The 18,278-nt window shown below is 45.3% G+C and overlaps 1 protein-coding gene across 9 annotated transcripts in view; it reads right to left on the reverse strand.

The window, feature by feature from the left end:
- Nucleotides 1-272: 272 nt before the first annotated feature.
- Nucleotides 273-18,278, reverse strand: part of PCDH17 (protocadherin 17) — a 204,395-nt gene continuing 186,389 nt past the window's right edge. For 3 of the 9 annotated variants that reach the window (XM_048492746.1, XM_048492747.1, XM_048492749.1), the window contains 2 exons: nucleotides 12,633-12,707; nucleotides 273-2,473 (listed from right to left, as the gene is read on the reverse strand). In XM_048492746.1, the coding sequence (XP_048348703.1) occupies nucleotides 1,788-2,473; nucleotides 12,633-12,707 (761 nt within the window). In that variant the 3' untranslated portion in view covers nucleotides 273-1,787. Of the gene's footprint in view, nucleotides 2,474-12,632; nucleotides 12,708-18,278 lie in introns of those variants that run through there. The other 6 variants (XM_048492753.1, XR_007244204.1, XM_048492748.1 and 3 more) reach the window with 6 other exon arrangements.

Here is an 18,278-nt window from a genome sequence, read left to right on the forward strand (position 1 = left end):
TAATGAAGGGCGACAGAAGGGGCAAAGGGAAAGCTGTGAGCCCAAATTGGAACCTTAATAGACAGTGGAGCACTTTCCAGAAAAGCAGACAAAACATCATTTGTACCACATGGGCACCAAAGCCTTTTCATGCTCCATGAGCCGCAGAGTGGCATCACACTTTGAAATATTAGGGTGATTTGAGCATTCAGCCATGACCACAATATAGAAACAGACCGGCCTGTGTCTTTGTGAGAGAGCACGCCCAGGAAAGAAGAAGGAGGTTCCAGGTGTTGGTTCAAGTGTAATTTTTGTTATTAAACATGGATTGCAACAGAAGCTTCTACAAGGACTTGCACACAACCATGACTGATGGATGCATTTCTCGGCCGTTCGGGTTTGCGCCATCAACTCAAGACACATTTGAACAGATTATGTACTGCGGTACTTGGTAGACCATACATTAAACAAGAGACTTTGCTCCGAGGCTCCGATTCCCACACTCCCGCAGGGGGGGAAAAAAAGGAAAACAAAGAGAGAGAGAGAGAAAAAGAGAACAAAACTCATAGAGTTTGACAGCTACTGAGGCAACACTTGCCATTTACATTATAAGCCCACATTTTTTTTGTTTTTGCAACACAACTATATATTAATTTAATAAAATACACAATATAGCTCTTATACACTCAACAATTTGGCTCAAATGCACGGAATCTGCAATAAATCAATAAAAAATGTCATTGGATGTAAACACATTGAATCTTCTCACATTTCAACATTTAAATGGTTGGTGTGGATTGACGCGGATGGCTGAAATGGTTGCACTCACTTGAGCTATCGTAGTGTCCACAAATGAACTACAAAAGGTGTTAATAATGTTAATTCTTCTTCTCTATTATCCCCTGTCAAACGGGTAATTCTCATTTGTGATCCTGTAATACGCCTCAGGTTCAAAATGGACTGCTAACCTAGAGTTTTGCCGGACACTAAAAGCCCCTTTCCCCCCCTCCTCTTACCACATGAGTTAGCTTATGTGTGTGTTGGACAATCATGGGACTCTACCATTTTACACTGAATTTTAGTATGAATCATGAGTCGTGTTACTAATGACCAGGATATTTTCGCGGAACGATGCGATGGAATGGATTCACAGGGGTTGTTCTGTGTCTGTGTGTCTGTGTGTCAGATAACTTTTGTACAGAAATGGTTGTCACAAATGTGTGTTAATGCTCGGTGTAGCTCGGTCTATGACGAGAATGTTTGTTTCTTGGTTTAATCAGTTTCCGGTTTCAGGATTTTCAGTAGAAGCCCATAACGGACTCCTGGAAATCCTATCCCGCCCTGACTTTTATGGGGTCTACAGGAAAACAATCACATTGACGTCAACTATCAAGTCTTAAACATCAGGTTCCATTTATCTTTTTAAAAATCCTTATACCTTTCTATTAGATTGTCAAAGTGGCACCAATTTTTTTCTTTCTTTCTTTCTTTCTTTCTTTCTTTCTTTCCTTTCTTTCATTCTTTCTTTCCCTCCTTCCTTCCTTTCTTCCATTTTCTTTACATATGTCACACTGTCCTAATGAGAGTTTGGTCAAAACGAAACCAGTGTTATCTGTGAAAAAGAAAGAGCAGTGAAAAAGAACATACTGTGTGGGCACTTCAGATGTTCACTAAAAGCCGTAAAAGCAGCATTGGTCTTCGTTCATCCCTGTATAAATTTTAGAACCAGGGGGAGATTTTAGTTTTGTTTTTAAATCAGCAGAAGAAGCAAATAAATGCCAGGCTGTCTTTTTGTTGTTTTTGTTTTTTCACTTTCTCACAGCTACAGGGTCATTTCCCCGACAGTCCTGTAACAGCTTGTCGATCTCCCGCACTACTTCCTCCGCGTCCACTGACTCTCTCCCTAGTTCCCTATTGGAACGGTCTATCTGCTCCAAGACAGAGTCCATGTCGGCGGAGTCTCGGCTGACTCGTGAATGCACCTCGGCAAAGACCCTCGCCATCTGATCGGACGCGAGGAAGGCTGCGTCTCTGGGTTGTTTGCTAGGAGATAGGTACTGACTGTCAGTGGAGGTCAAGTACTGGCTGTTTGGGTCAGCCAGGCCTCCCGTTTTGACTTCACAACTATCCAGCGGCCCTTTTGTTGAGGCACAAGGCTCCATACAGGTCTTGGTTGGGCTGCTTGAGGCTGAGGGCACCTCTTGGAGGAGAGGGCTCAGGGCACGTTTGGCTTTGAGATAAGGTTTCACATTGGCAATGAGAATTGTGTGCTCTCGCTTGTCTTTCCCAAATGTACAAAAAGTCTTTTTCCCCGTGGGGTTCACAGTTTCATAAGTCTCAGTCTCCACGTTCGCTTCCACTGTAGGGACAAAGAGATTTGTTCGATAATCCGCATTTTCGGTCTGGTTGGCAGTAGGGAACTGGGGCATCCAACACCGGTCGGAATGACCAAGCACCCGGCATTCGTCGGTGCAGTTAACGCACTCCTCTTGTTCTGCAAAAGCAACAAGAAACAACAAGGACACTTTTAATGGGCTGTCTCAATGAGACGGCTCACAGCTTGCCTGCTCCGGCAACCGGGCTCCTTTGTTACAAAAGCAATCACAATCAAACCATTTCAGGAGCATTGCATAATAAACCCCCCAGGTTGAGGCCACTTATTTGTTTAGAACTTGTTCTCAAGACATGACAAGCATGTGGCCCAGAGGAAACAGACAGGGAGCCTTGGGGGAGAAGCTCTCCTCTGAATTGAGCTTCATCGGTAAACGACTCTCGCTATAGAAATCTCTTCTGCTAAAATCATTTAAGAAAACAGTGAACTCAAAAAAAGGCATTATCTGAATTATTCCCCTACCCCCTGATCCAATATCTGAACAGCAGCTGACTTCGTAGAAATACAAACACTTCATAAAAATTAAGCAAGCTGAGTTTTCATCTTTGACACCTCCATGTGTTTGTAATTGTTATGCCGGATGGCAGGCGTATAATAAAAAGGGGGTGGGGGAAGCTTTCTTTTCCAGCTGAGAAGAGGGATGAAATTTCCTTTCACTGTACATTAAGTGCAAGTCTGTCAAGAGACGCGTGTTGCTGTTTTATTAGACCTGGGTATTAGACCTGTTTTATTAGACCTGTGTACTCCCCACCCCGCTCTTTGATTCCATTCTATTGCAAGAATGGGAATATTAATTTTCAGGAAATATCACCAATTCACATTATTCTCAGAAGGAACACTGCCTGTACTCAGAGTGTTGCTTTTTTTCGAAATGATGTCAAGAATAGTTAATGAGGTGGATTTTCTCTTTGGTCATCATATTCTTGTTTCTGGGACTAGCAAAATGCTTATCATTATGATAAGTGTTTGTGTGTGAGAGAGAGAGGGGGACAGAGAGATAGAAAGGAGCTAAAGTGTTGGTCTGTGTAGGCCCCTACATGCGTGTTTGCAAACAATGTGCCCCTGTAGACTCTGTGAACAGAGCCACATTAGAGCCACGGCTCTAGGACAGATCCTCTGCTCAGTATGCAAAAATCCTCGGCATTTCCAGTTAAAACAACCAGGACGCCGGTGATGTGGAAAACCTCTGAGCAGACAACACTCACTTTGAGGAATCAGTATAAAGCAGCTGAATGGACATATGTAGATATACCACTGGCAGAGCCATAGTGAGAGAGAGCTGTGCCTGGGGCACGTGTGCACTCGGGGCACCCTGCCATGCTCCTGCACTGGTGACCACCCGGTGCGTCACGCCCCCTTCCGCCCCCTTGGTGCTACACCACTGATCACTGGGCTCCTGTTGGGAGAGATCTGCCACAAAATAAAAGAAGCAGGGAATGGTTTCATTTGCAAAGTACCACCCAGTTCCATTTGGGGGGGGGGGTCAACCAGAGTGCAGCAGAACAGATTTAGAGTTGCCAGCAATGCCTCAGCAAATGCTAGACTATGTTCAGGATAATGGGAAGGGTGGAGTTTGGATGTGACATCACTTCCAGTAACGCTTTATGAATTTCCCTGAATCTCCGTGGTAAAGATCATAGAGATACGGGGAAAAACTTAGATCATCACTATGCAGACCATTTTTCCCTTTCAATCCTCAGTTTCTCAAGGGCTGGGAACCAGGGCTGAGGGTTGGGTTTTACCTACCATGGACAGGCAAATGGAAAGCTTACATCAACTTTCAGTGAGTGGACATTACGTGATAATGTACTTCAGTTAGTTACTTGTGTACTGCCATGAACATTTTCCACACCTCCGCCAATCCATGGAAAAATGGAAGACCATTGACTCTGTGCTCCCTTGCTCTCATCAAGGTGGTATTCCTACCACATCATTTCAGTCAACAGGTTGAGCTACCATGATAAATTTTCCTTCAAGGAAAATGATAATAATAAAAATGGACACAAGAGAGAAGGGGTTTTGAGGGATATATATCCCACCAGAGGCCTGCCAAGCACCTTCTCTCCTGGAGTTTTTGTGCCTGGCGAAGATCGACCTCTTCACCTGGGTGTTTGGCTGATTCCCTCCTACTGGGATTGGGGGCGGGTGTGTGTGTCAAGGTGTCCTGTGCTCTCCTCCCTTTTGGGGTTGTTGGGATGGGAGTTTTAGCATTTAGAATGTTTTATTGTTTAAGGATTGGTTTTTATAGCATGGGATTTTATTATGGCTTTTATTGTACCCTGAGACTGCAGTAAAGGACAGGGAATACATCTAAACAACAAATTAATAAAAATAATAAAAGCAACCCACGGATCTTCATCACAGATCTGCTGCTCAATGAGACCCGTATGCAGTTCTGTGTTTAGAATCTGGTCAATACTCCATAGAGGCCACTATCTGGTTGAACATCATAAAATTCTGGCTGCATATCCATTACCAAAGCTCTGAAAACTCATTGACCCACCTTGAGCGAACTCCATCACTCTAAATGGTGTACAACAGTGCTAGCAAAGATCGGGGAATTGGGATGTGATAGTGACTCCCTGAACAGGTTAACCTTCACCGAGACATTTGCCCTCATCAAAGAGCGGCTACTAGCAATAGACTACCAACAATTGCAGGGATTGGCCAATAAATCCTGTTCGCCAACGAACGTGGCAATTCCATTTCTACAGGGAAACCCAGCCTACTATATTGCAGCGCTTACCAACCCCACATATAGGAGAGCATACATGCTGGCTAGATTTAATATTATGCCATCCCCGCTCCATAGAGGAAGGCTCAAGGGTCTTCCGAGTGATAAGAGACTTTGCCCCTGCAGTCCAGGCCAGCTGGACTCCATCCTGCACATTCTCCTCCACTGCCCATTTTATCAGAAACTAAGGCCCCTTCTGCACACACAAAATAATGCATTTTCAAACCACTTTCATAACTGTTTGCAAGTGGATTTTGCCATTCTGCACAGCTTCAAAGAGCACTGAAAGCAGTTTGAAAGTGCATTATTCTGCCTGTGCAGAATGAGCTTAAGATCCACACAGAGCTAGACAAAGTAACTATGCTTTTAAACTGCAATGAGTTTAACTGTTGTCTCACAGTGGCAAAGTTCCTGGCTGAAGTCTGTAAACTGAACTCATGATTCAATGTGAAGTTTTATTTTATAATTTTAACTGTATCTTATACTGCTTGTTTCATATGCCAATAAAGGCTTACTGAACTGAACTGACCCAAGTCCCATCAGCGACCTTTTCCTCCTTTTCTCACACGAGGATGATTTTTTCCTGAATCCTGAATCTACTGGTCCAGTGCAGTATTGCCTACTCAGACTGGCAACAGCTCCCTAGAGTCTCAGCTAGAGGTATTTCTGACCACCAACAACCAGGCCTTTTTAACGGGAGATGTCTGGGATTGAACTCAGGACCTTCTGCATGCTAAGCAGATGCTCCGCCACATAGCCACAGCCTCTCCCCAATGGAAATGTAAATTAAGGGGAGGGAAACCGAGGGAGTTTTGTATTTACGGCTACAGTATTGACTAACTTTCCATTTTTACTACTTGGGATTCCCAGCAGCAGCTAAATTAAATATGAAGTTGGGAGGGGGGGGCATAGAATGGCAGAGAAGTTTTATGAGGAAATCAGCACACTTTGACCTTGAAAGGAAAACCCACCGGCACTGCCTGAGGTTTCGCTACACTCTGCTGGAAAACTAACTCACCAACAAAACCTCCGCGGCTCCTCCCCTCTCCCCGTTTCCCTCTTTTATGTCACATCATAGAAAGCAGCTTTGACGTATTGATTATCATACATTATAAGCAGCTCACTTCTCCATCCACTTGCGATTGTCGACATGCTGGAGCTAGTAGATGAGGGGAGAAAATCGAAGCAGTACTTTGGTACCTGCAGCAAACGCACACACGCGCGCGCGCACACACACACACACACACACACACACACACACACATTGTAAACATAGAGCAAACGACAACCTCCCACGGCTAAATTAGTATTTATGAGAAAGTGGAATCGATTTTGAGGGTAAAAATAAATATATCTAACAGCCCGGCATCTCACACTGTGCAGGAAAAGACCCGGGTCGGGCGATAGGCGCTATCAGTCTTTATAGCCACTTGCGCCAACCTGCCTCTTCTGGAAAACAAACCCTTAACTGTCCAAGTGTGCGCAATAAACAGCAGCAGCAGCAGCCTCCAGGCCTTTGCGGTCTCTGGAGGCTGAGGGATAAACAATCAGAAGCACTTTGCGTACGTTGGGGAGAACGACTCCGAAAATAGAGCAGAGAAATTAGCAACCAGAGCAAGAAAAGGAACCGAGCTACCTGGAATTAACCGTGGCTGGCAAGCTGGAGGAGGAGGAAGAAGAGCCCAGGAACTAGGCAGCTGGGTAAAATCTGGGGTGGCCAAGCACACAAACGGCATCCCACGTGATTTATTTATTTGTATTGATTTGTAACGTTTTTATGCTGCCTCAATCAGGTCTACAAGGCAGCAAACATTTTTTTTTTAAAAAAACATTAGACCATTTTAAATGGATGCTTGCATTAATTGCATCCAAACGGTCTGTGCTCTTCTGTTTGCACCTTAAACTGGGTTTCGTATTTTTAGTGAGCACAAGAATCAGTGCACTGAATCGGACCCTTTGGTCCACCCATCCAGTTCAGTATTGTCCACTTAGATTGGAAATGGCTCTCCAGGGTCCCTGGCTGAGGTCTTTCGTATCACCTGATCCTTTCTAACCCGAGATGCCGGGGATTGAACCCGGGACTTTCTGCCTGCCAAATAGATGCTCTGCCGCTGTGTCACAGCCCCTCATACGCCCACAATATGGATCACAATTAAAATGCAAGAGACACCGCTGCCGTGCGAAAATCAGAATAAGTAGCTGGCCCTCTTTTGAGGCACACAACATACACAATAAAGCAGTGTTTCCCAACCTTTTCGACATCACGGTACCCTTGACCTCACTTCATATCTCATGGTACCCCTGCCATCCCCCCACTTTCCCCTCCCAATGCCACTGCTTGCCACCCCCCACCCCTCCCAGGGTGAAGGGAAGCACTGGGGGTGTGCGGGAATTGCCTGCTGACCTTGCAGCAGACCCTGCCTCTTGGGCCAGCTCCATGTCCTTGCTGGCGCTGGTGGGAGACACCACAAAAGTGGGGGGGGGGCGGTAGTGTTGCCACGGTACCCCCGGGACATGCTCACAGCACCCTAGGGTACCACAGAACCCTGGTTGGGAATTGATGCAATAAGGCACACAACGGAAGAAGACCGAAAGACAAACTTGACTCAGACTTATACTGAATCAGACCTCCCTTGGTCCATGAAGGTCAGCATTGTCTACTCCCGTGATGGCGAACCTATGGCCCTCCAGATATTCATGGACTACAATTCCCATCAGCCCCTGCCAGCATGGTCAAGTGCCCATGCTGGCAGGGGCTGATGGGAATTGAAGTCCATGAACATCTGGAGGGCCATAGGTTCGCCACCACTGGTCTACTCTGACGGGCAGCTGCTCTTCACGGTTTCAGGCAAAGACTTTCATATCACCTGCAACCTAATCCATACTGGAGGTACTAGATGGGATGACTCTCTGCTTTCAGATGTGCTGAGGAAATGTTTTCCCACCAAGAAGATAATCACCCTGTCCCCTCTGGAACTGAGTAGCCCTTACTTTATGAGCACAGCATTTGAGTGATGTTAAACAGACATACAAATAGTCCCACCCTTAACTCAAATATATATTCAATCAATCGGGCTTTCCCCCTTCTGTCCTAAGGACCTTCCCAGAAAGCTACAGAGTATCACTGCATTCCCACACTCTAGTTCTTGTCAGAAACGATCTGGCTGTCAGACTCTCGAAGGTGGAAATAACAGAGACAGAGCTTCAAAGAACCTGGGAACCTTTCGCACCTTTTTGTGGATGGGCTGGTGCCAGGAGATTGCCAGGAAGGGAAGAGGGAAACAGGAAAGCATTTACAGGAAAACATTTGCAATTCCCACACAACAAGACAAAACTTGGGAAGGCAGATTGCAAATGCCTTAGCAGACCAGGTGCTCAGGAGCAACAGCAGCAGCAGAAGGCCATTGCTTTCACATCCTGCATGTGAGCTCCCAAAGGCACCTGGTGGGCCATTGCGAGTAGCAGAATGCTGGACTAGATGGACTCTGGTCTGATCCAGCAGGCTAGTTCTTATGTTCTTAAGACATCTAGGTACTGACAGGCATGTTCCTGACATTGGCACCAGAGGCTTTTGAACAGTTTTAAAAAGGAGCAAGCAAAAATTATGAGAACTAACTATCGTTTGGCCTTGTCACAAAGAGAAAACAGGTAAGTTTCAAAATCAGGCAGTTATTTACAGAGTGATGTTGCTGTTTCGGTTCAGACACTGTTACAAGATTTGGACTGTTTCTCAGTCCCTGGTAAGAGGTTGCAAGTAACCTAATTTAAAGGAAGCTTTAAATACAGCCAGTTTTCCTAAGGAATCTGTAATTATAATCTGCCAACTACATTGGGGTAAAATCTTAGCAGGTTGACCTAACACCAGGCTAAAGACAATCTACCGTATAATTATTCCTTCCTCACACAGATTATGATCAGAAGAATCTCATCCCTCTTGGTATCAGCTGCAATAAAACTTTATTTGGCCAAAATACAGATGTAACTGACATATGGTGTCCAACTGGGTACAGCACACTCGAATATGGCACTTTTGGAAAGAATACAATCCAAATTCCTTAGAGCCATCTTACAGCTCCCCTTGGGCATTCCAAATGCCTTCCTTAGGCTAGGACCAGGCATAATGAGATTGAAGGATAGAACCATAACAGTGACAGCTTATAAATGTCTGAGACTGCTGTTTATAATAATTTGGTTCGCTTATTGTTGTATTGATTTGGGAATCGCTACATAAATAGTTATTCTGTGTGGGAACTCTCAGGGCAGCAAAGTAATGATCTGTCTTTGATCTGTCTTTAAGATAGATGTATAACTGTATTTTACGTTATTGTCATTTTGTTTTGATATTTTGTTGTATACGAGATTATTATGTTTTGGTCACCGACCATCAATAAGAATCTAATCTAATCTAAGAACCCCTTCCCTCTTTGGGTACTAACTGAATGAGAAGCCTCACTGTCTCTTCCCTTCAGCATATCTTTCCCAAAGGTAACTGACAGTCCCGTGTGTGTCTGTGTTAACTTGCAACAAGGGGACACAGATCAGACCAGCCGCGCCTGTCTGACAATCCCCTCAGAAAGCAAAGCTTTCATTCAAGACTAGAGTTGTTCCCTCAACCTCGGCCTCTCCAAAAATCCCAACTGTCTTTTCTGTTCAAAATAACCAAGTTTTGATTAACTGGCACTCTCTCCTCCAGCCAATCAGAAGCAATCTCTCGCTCTCCTCCAGCCAATCAGAAGCAATCTCTCGCTCTCTTTTATGCTGGAATCCATCACCAGGGATTGAAAGTTGGACCTTCTGCACACCAAGTAGATGCTCTATCACTGACCACAGCCCCTCACTTTCTGTTCCATTTTTGCTTCATCCACCCAAAAGACTGACGGTCCAGTCCGATATGGGCTCCACTTATCACCAGGTTATCTAAGTGATCCAGATAGGTGTTTTGCCCAGGATGGTGCCAAGAAACTTGAAACATACCCACCCCCTTCCCCTAAACAAACAAACTGTAGTCTAGCCTGTTGAAGAGCTCTGGAAAACCTGAAAGCTTTCACACTCTCTTGTGTAATTTTCACTTGGCCTAACAAAAGGCATCCTATGGCTTTGGAGGAGAGATTTTGATTTGTGCCAGCATGGCTGACCTGCAACTTCTCTTCCCACCACGCCAGATGTTTAAACCAAGTGCTAAAAGATAAGGAAACTAAAATCAGAGATATTCAAAACCTGAAATCCATCATGAGATACACATGCATGGAGATTCAAGAGGTAACTGGGATAATGATTTTTGTCTGTTTGTTTTGAGAGGTTTTTAAATAAGTATGGTGCAACTTCTGTTATTTCTGGATCAACAGGATTTCAGGTCAATAGTAACATTCTGTCCACATGGCAGATGGATGGTAACAATTTGATTTTTCATCTACAGTTATATCTACAGTCCACTACTGCTTAACACACACACACACACACACACACACACACACACACACACACACACACACACACACACACACACACACACACACACACACACACACACACACACACACAGCTAAAATTAACCCCCATTCAAACCAAGAGAATACATTGTACATGCTACTCTTTTGCTGTCATTTCGAGTAACATTAAAACGCTAAACAACTGGATGTAGGATCCAAAACACTTTAGAGCCCAACAAGATTTTCCAGGTGTAAGCTTCTGAGAACCAAAGCTCTCTTTGTCAGATTTTTTTAAAAAAATGCTTTGGTTTTTTTAAAATCTCATACCCTGACAATCTTGCTGGTCTCTCAGGTGTTACTAGACTTGAATCTAGCTTTTCTATTGCAGATCAACCTGGTGGCCTTCTGAACTTAAAACCCTTGAGTAGGCAAGGAAGTGAACTGAATTTAATGGAATTCTGCACAGCAACAAGCTTTTCCAGGGGCAACGCTGCTGCTCCTGTATTTTCTCGATGGCGTTTACAGCACAGACACAATGAGCGAGCGATTTTCCTCGAGCAATCAAGTGCAGTTGTCTCTGCTAAAATGTGGGGTAGCCTGAAAGCATTTGTTATCGCAAGCTATCTATAATTGGACAGAGGCGGGCAGGGGAGAATAACAGTGTCTCCGGCTTGTCCTAAGCCTTAGGCATGCGGGACTCTCCTGATGAGAACAATCAACTGAAGTGCTACTTCTGACGCAGAGCCCCCATCTTTAATTACTATTGATCTTGACATAAATAAGCAGAGATAAACAGAGTTCCACCGCTGCTCCACTCGGCATTATTAAAGAGAGTGGCGTGGAATCTGCATATTTATATTGGCCGAGGTGCTTTTATTTTTCAGTTAGGCAAAGCAATTAGGAGAGGGAGATTAGAAAACTGATTGGCAATAAATCCGGAAGGGACATTTGTTTTCCCCTGCTGTGGTGTAAAGTGCTCCCTTCTTGCCAGCAGTGGGCCGAGATATTTTGGGGCTTGCGGAGAAAAATCCTGGGGTTTCAGTAAGATTCCAAGCAGGGATTCACCAACGGGAATGCTCCACCAGGATGTTCTCTCCTGCTGGTTTCAGGTGAATAGTCCTGTTTTTTTTTAGCAGTAGAACTGGAGTCCACTTGCACCTTAAAGACCAATGAGATTTTCAGGGCACAAGCTTTCGAAGCCGACAAAATGTTAGGGGTAAAAGCTTTGGAGAGTCAAACCTCCGTTCAACAGATACCAGCACAAGGAGCAGAGTTTTGACTGTCAAAAGCTGACACCCCAAAAGTCAGAAGAAGAAGAAGAAGAGTTTGGATTTATATCCCCCCCTTTCTCTCCTGCAGGAGACTCAAAGGGGCTTACAATCTCCTTGCCCTTCCCCCCTCACAACAAACACCCTGTGAGGTAGGTGGGGCTGAGAGAGCTCCGAGAAGCTGTGACTAGCCCAAGGTCACCCAGCTGGCGTGTGTGGGAGTGTACAGACTAATCTGAATTTCCCAGATAAGCCTCCACAGCTCAGGTGGCAGAGCTGGGAATCAAACCTGGTTCCTCCAGATTAGATACACGAGCTCTTAACCTCCTACGCCACTGCTGCTCCCAGGAATGGGGTTGGCGACTCCAGTTTGGGAAATTCATAGCCATTTGGGGGGTGGAGCCTGGGGCAGGCAGGGTTTAGGGAAGGGAGCGACTTCATCAGGACACGATGCCACAGAGTTTACCCTCCAAAACAGACATTTTTATCCAAGGGAATTGATTTTGGTCATTTGGAGATCGGTTGTAAATCTCCAGTCCCCATTCAGAGGGTGGCAACACAAACCAGGAACCGCTGCAGGGACCTGAGTTATGACACTGTATGTCGGGGTGTCCAACTCTGGCACCCGAGATGTTCATGGACTACGATTCCCATCAGCCCCTGCCAGCATGGCCAATTGGGACTGAGGGAATCATAGTCCATAAACATCTCCGGTGCTAGAGTTGGACACCCTGCTGTAGGTGAACTGGAGCAGAGTCTGGGGTTAAAGCATTTCAGTTAGACTGGACATGTTTGTAAAAAGCACAAGAACAAGAAAATGTGGTTGTTACCTGAAAATTTTCCTTCTTTACAGCGGGCCGGTCCACAGATCCCAACAATGGCTCTTTGGCCTCTCCCTTGCTGTTCTGGAGGAAAATTGGACCTGTGAGTTATAGAGAAGGAAACAGCCCCACACCAGTTTCCCCTCCCTCAACCCCCCTCCTCCAGCAAAGTCAGCAGAAATTCAAGTTTCTCCCTCAAAGTATGATTTCAAACGACAAGGAAAAATATTGGCAGAGGTGTACTGGCAATAAATGGTTGCAGAGGCAAACTCCCCTCCCCCCATGTGCCCTTCACACACACCTTTATTGGTGGGGGGGACAGTAGGCGGCAGCAGCCAGCACCGGGCCGGGAGCCTGTCAGGGGCTCATCGAGGGGCGCCTGGTGGGGCTGCAGCAGGCTCCCAACCCAGCGCCAGCTATTGCTGCGCCCCCCACCTCCGTCAAAGCCCATGTCTGCCTCACTCGAGGGATTTGCCGCCAGTGCCGGGGCGTCTGTAGCTGCCAGAGGAACATGCAGGCTCCCAGTCCTTGACCACCATTTGCTCATTTGGGGGCACAATTTTGCTCCCCCCACGTGATCAAATGGGTGGCGCCTGAGGACACATGACCCCACGTGTCCCTCTGGTAGGTATGCCCCAGAATATTGGTTTCTGAAAATATGAATGTCAGTTCATCAATGTTTACATCTGAGAAATGGATCAAATTTAAAATCCTGGTTAAGATTTCATTCCACTTTTGCATTGAATCCTCCCATCTCCCACTAGTTGCTAAGACCACTCACATTGGCAAGAGAATTCTTCCCACCATACTTTTCACTGGAAGCCATTTCATGCTCATTTCAGGAGATCACTTCCAAATGCTGTGCTCTTTTCCATTTTACCATCTGCCTTGGCCCAATGTACTAGGAGTCCTAAAGGAAGGCCCCGTCTAGGGTTGCCATCCATAGCTTGGCAACTGGTCGGAGATGGGAGGAGGTAGGTATTTGTCACTGTCCAATGATGATGTCACTTCTGGTGTGATCAGGAAGTTCCAGGATCATATTGGGGCAATGCTCTAGCCCTCGCCCCCAAACTCTGTTTCTGGGCAAGTGTTAGAGCCCCACCCTAATATGATGCCAACACTTCTGAGTCATGCTGGAAATGACATCATCATACATTGATGGAGACTACCACCCTGCTTCCTCTTGTTGACCAGAAAAACTTGGGAAGGCATTGCCCACAATTACCATGAGGTTGCCTGATTTATAAGATACCTGATAAGCCTAGCCCAGGGTTATCCAACTCTGGCACCCCAGATGTTCATGGACTATGATTCCCATCAGCCACTGCCAAAATGGCCAATTGGCCATGCTGTCAGGGACTGAAGGGAATCGTAGTCCATGAACATCTGGGGCGCCAGTGTTGGACACCCCTGGACTAGTCCAATCCCCTCTCCTATTCGATAAACAACAGAACTCCCCAAAAGTCCATGACAAAATATTACTAAGAGAATTCTGCCAAGTCTAAGAGCTCATTTATCAGGCCAACCTTTAATACGTTGAAATCAACCAAGTAGGACTTTCTCAGTGGATCTAAAAGTGCTGATCAGGCCTTGTGAATAGGCTGAAGAACTCTACTATAAAAACTACACTGAGGTGGGTAATATCTTGTTATGTATGTGAATCACACCTACTCACAAATCTTCAGTTGACTGCAAAATAAATGGTTGAGTAAACTGGCTCTGGACGTACACCCAGACACTTTGAAATTTCTATTCTGTTTGGAAAGGTTAAGACAGAGGTCTTCAACTTTTTAGAGTCTGTTGGACACAAGGCAGTGGCCACAACCACTACCTGCCTGTCACAGGATGGGGAGCAAACCACAAAATGGCTGCCATGAAAGACAGTCACACTCAAAGGATGACCAAGAACAGGAGACAGGAAGGCACTGCTGTGCTTTGTGCTATTTTCTATTTCCTGGCACCATTTCCCCCCACCCATAAAGTCTATTCATTTTTCATTGTTACCTGAATATCAATAAAGCGACATTCTACATAATGTGGATATTACGTGTATAAGAAATTCACAAATCTCACATAGACATGAGAACCAAACTCACTTATGAAAATATAAAAGGAACAAAAATAGCAAAGATTGAGAGTAGCCAGGTACCAGGTACCTCATGGAAACTGGTAGAACATTCTAGCAGGAAAACTAGGCCATGACTACATTGTTGGCAATGTGGGGGCGCTCTGATATTTGTGCAAAGTCACTTTTTTGCACAATTATCACATCATTTGCTGTGTCACCTGCCACATTACTATGTGGGGAGATGTCAGAAGTGAATGGTTGCATTGCCCAGGACAAAGTTAGTTTTCCTGCCAGTAAGTTCCCTGGTGGATCAGTACATTGGGGGTGGGGGGGTGGGAAGGGGCCAGAGCAGGGAATCCCCCACCCCATGAAGGTCTGGTGACCCTAGGAACATTTACTCATATCCAATTCTGATTTCTAATCCACTATCCCCAGAAATCTAGAAAATTAATTTCTACTGTATTAATTTCTACTTAATTTCTACTGTATCAAAGAAAACAGGCTACGACAGTGCCATTGTCATAGCCACTGATAACAAATGTTCGTTCACAGCATTTGTCTGACTCTTTGTAATCAAGCAAATGCAAAAGGGGGACCCACAAGCACCCACAGGGTGTGGGAGATTGCACACCGCCATTCCTGACCCCACTTCTTCCCAGTTATTGCAGTCCTTCACCAGCTCATTGAGGGAATCGCTGGTAAGAGTTGGATCCTGGAGATCATTCTGAAAATCCAATGGATCCATAAGTCTCCATGGGAACACAAAAATAGACTCATCACCTAGCCAGGCTCATCACCTGTCCATCTGGGCTCTTAGAGCAAGAAGTCTGACCATAGCACTCTAGCAATAAAGATCAGTACCACTTCCACCTCCACCTCAAAGTTCAAATCCAGCATGTGGCCTGCTGGATGTGTAGAACCCGTAGTAACCAGGGGGAGTCCCAGTGCTACCATGGATGACACCAGGGTTTGCTGCTTGCAAAGATGAGGTTGAATCTACATGGCAGTGGAAGTCCCCAAAACAATATGTTTAGGGTAATTCAAGGCCCAGTCCGATAAAACCTCTAGCAGGCAGGCAGGCTGTCTGCTGGTGTGCTAGGTAGCCAATACACCAATAAGACAGTTAAGCCCTCCACGGCATCCCACACTATCAATGTCTGAGATGGTTGACACAGGAATTGAGTTGGGGGCGGGATGATTTCCCTGCTGCTCTTTCTTTCATGGCTCTCCAGGGGCCTAGATGTGAAGTCATTTCACAGAAAGACCAGGCAAGAGAAACATGGCAAATGTATACAAAACAAGTGTTGAGTAATTGAAGTCTCTGGAAAGCTGGCAGCGTAGGCATGTGTTGCATTTTCTACACGTCCACGTGAAAACCTGGGATTTTTTTTTATGGCCAGCAAAACAGAAGTCTGTTGCTGTTGAGGGAGCCGAGTTCCCTTAAGTTCTCAGCAAACCTCATCGCTAAGGAAAGCAGACAGGTTTTGTTCAACCGGTTCTTAGCAACCGCAACGAGCCACAAAGCGATCGCTAAGGAAATGAAAAATGAATGAACAGTCCAATAATTGTGCATAGAAAAGATGGTGATTGCACGACTCGAGAGTTGCTGAAGGTTCTGTTAGTATTTTGATTTAAAATGCATAAAATGAAATTGTCTGGAAAGCTGAAGGTAACAACATTTGCAGTATTTCAATACTGAATGGTACTAGAAATGAGCAGCTGCCGGGGTCAGAACGAGCTAGTGCCCAGGGATTTGCGGGGGCTGACAACCGGCACTACCATTCACAGGAGGGTTGCCAGCATGCACTTATAGCGTACAACGATCAGTTGCCTTGCAGGAAACTACAGTTTTGGACACTAGACTTTATAGCATCATATCCCCGCAGAGCTACCTCCTTCCCCAAACTCTGCCCTCCCCATGTTCTTCCCACAAATCTTCAGGAATTTTCCAACTCAGAGCTGGCAGCCATTGCTGCAGATGTGTCAAGGTCTTCCGCTGGGTAAGTGCCATACTTGCTGAGTGTGTATGTGAGAGAGAAGCGGGTGAATTGTGTGATTATCTTCCACACAGTAACACATGCCCCTAACTTGGCACAGAACTGTGTGGTCTACCCTAATGATGGGATGCCAACATTCTCAGCATAGGGTTGCCAGGCATGGCTTGGGAATCCACCAGTCTGCAGGAATTTGCAGGGGTTGGAACAAGAGAGGGCACAGTCCGGAAACTCTGCGGCATCACTTCTGGAGAAAACCCAGAAGCTGTGTCAGGCCTCTCCACTGGCAAATCTTTAGTTAAACTCTATGGTAGAACCATAGGCCAATTACCCACGAGGTAGTCAGAGAACGCTGACAGCTGGAGCGCATTGGGGCAAGAAATCTTTTATTTATTTATTTATTTATTCATTCATTCATTCATTCATTCATTCATTCATTCATTCATTCATTCATTCATTCATTCATTCATTCATTCAATTTCTATACCACCCGATCCCCGAAGGGCTCTGGGCGGTGAACAACAAGAATCAAACAAAATTAAGCAGGAGCAAATCATATACAGTACACAAACACATAGGGTCCATCTCGTTAATAATCAATAAAACATCTTAAAAACTCTTATAAAACAGCGGTTAATAATTAATAGATAAATAAGCAAGAGGGGTCCAGAAAACCCCAATTAAAACCTACTCCAAGAAGGGGGACGGCGGGCCCCTCAATATGAGGGGGACCCTGATATAACAACGCAAGGGCAAAGAGCAGTGAGGGGGCACAAATCTTGTCCTGACGTCCTTCCTTTCTGGCTCACGATGAAAGCAAAAGCATATTTGGGCAAAAAATTTTTGTCCCGATACGCTTCCTCCCTGTGGCGCACCAAGAGAGGATGTGCATCGGAAAGCAAAAGCACTTCTGGAACGACTTTTGTGCCATAGCAGGGCAAGGACGGGCAGAATCAGCAGGAGGGTCATTGGACAAAGAATTTCCAGCAATTCCTGGAGAAGAATGGCATCACTTCCGGGGTTTCCACAGATGGGACCTCAGTTTATTGTTCAGTGGTGTCTTCCCCCTCTGCCAGCTGTTAATGCAGCAGTGAGAAACCTCCAAACCCTAGCCTTGGAGAAGTCATGCTGGTGAGGCCAACCAAGATGTTCCAGAAAAAAATTAGAAATGGAGTCTTAGTGTAGGCATGACCAGTCTAAGTCTAAACCTGGCCTGTTTTCCAGCCGAACACTGACACATATGCCTCTTTGTTTATGTTCACACTAGCAGATTTTTAAATGTCTGTGAAACACAATTATGTTTCTTCTGTAAAAAAAAAAATGAAAGGATTTTAATATGCTGGGTTCCAGGAAGGCAGATGGCATACCAGAGCCATAAACATGGATACTCCTGTAATGTAAGAAATCCGATTTATTGTTATGACAATTCCACTGAGTTTCACAATAAATCTTTTTTTAAAAATGGATCTGAGAAACCAGATCTGAGAAATGGATCTGAGAAACCAAACCCCTAACCCCGATGTATACAAATTCAAAAATATTGAGGAAGAGAATAGAGAAGGAACTAAGAGTTGGCTCTTGAGTCTATTCCTG

The sequence above is a fragment of the Sphaerodactylus townsendi genome, linkage group LG04 (genome assembly GCF_021028975.2).
Source record: "Sphaerodactylus townsendi isolate TG3544 linkage group LG04, MPM_Stown_v2.3, whole genome shotgun sequence".
Taxonomy (NCBI): domain Eukaryota; kingdom Metazoa; phylum Chordata; class Lepidosauria; order Squamata; family Sphaerodactylidae; genus Sphaerodactylus; species Sphaerodactylus townsendi.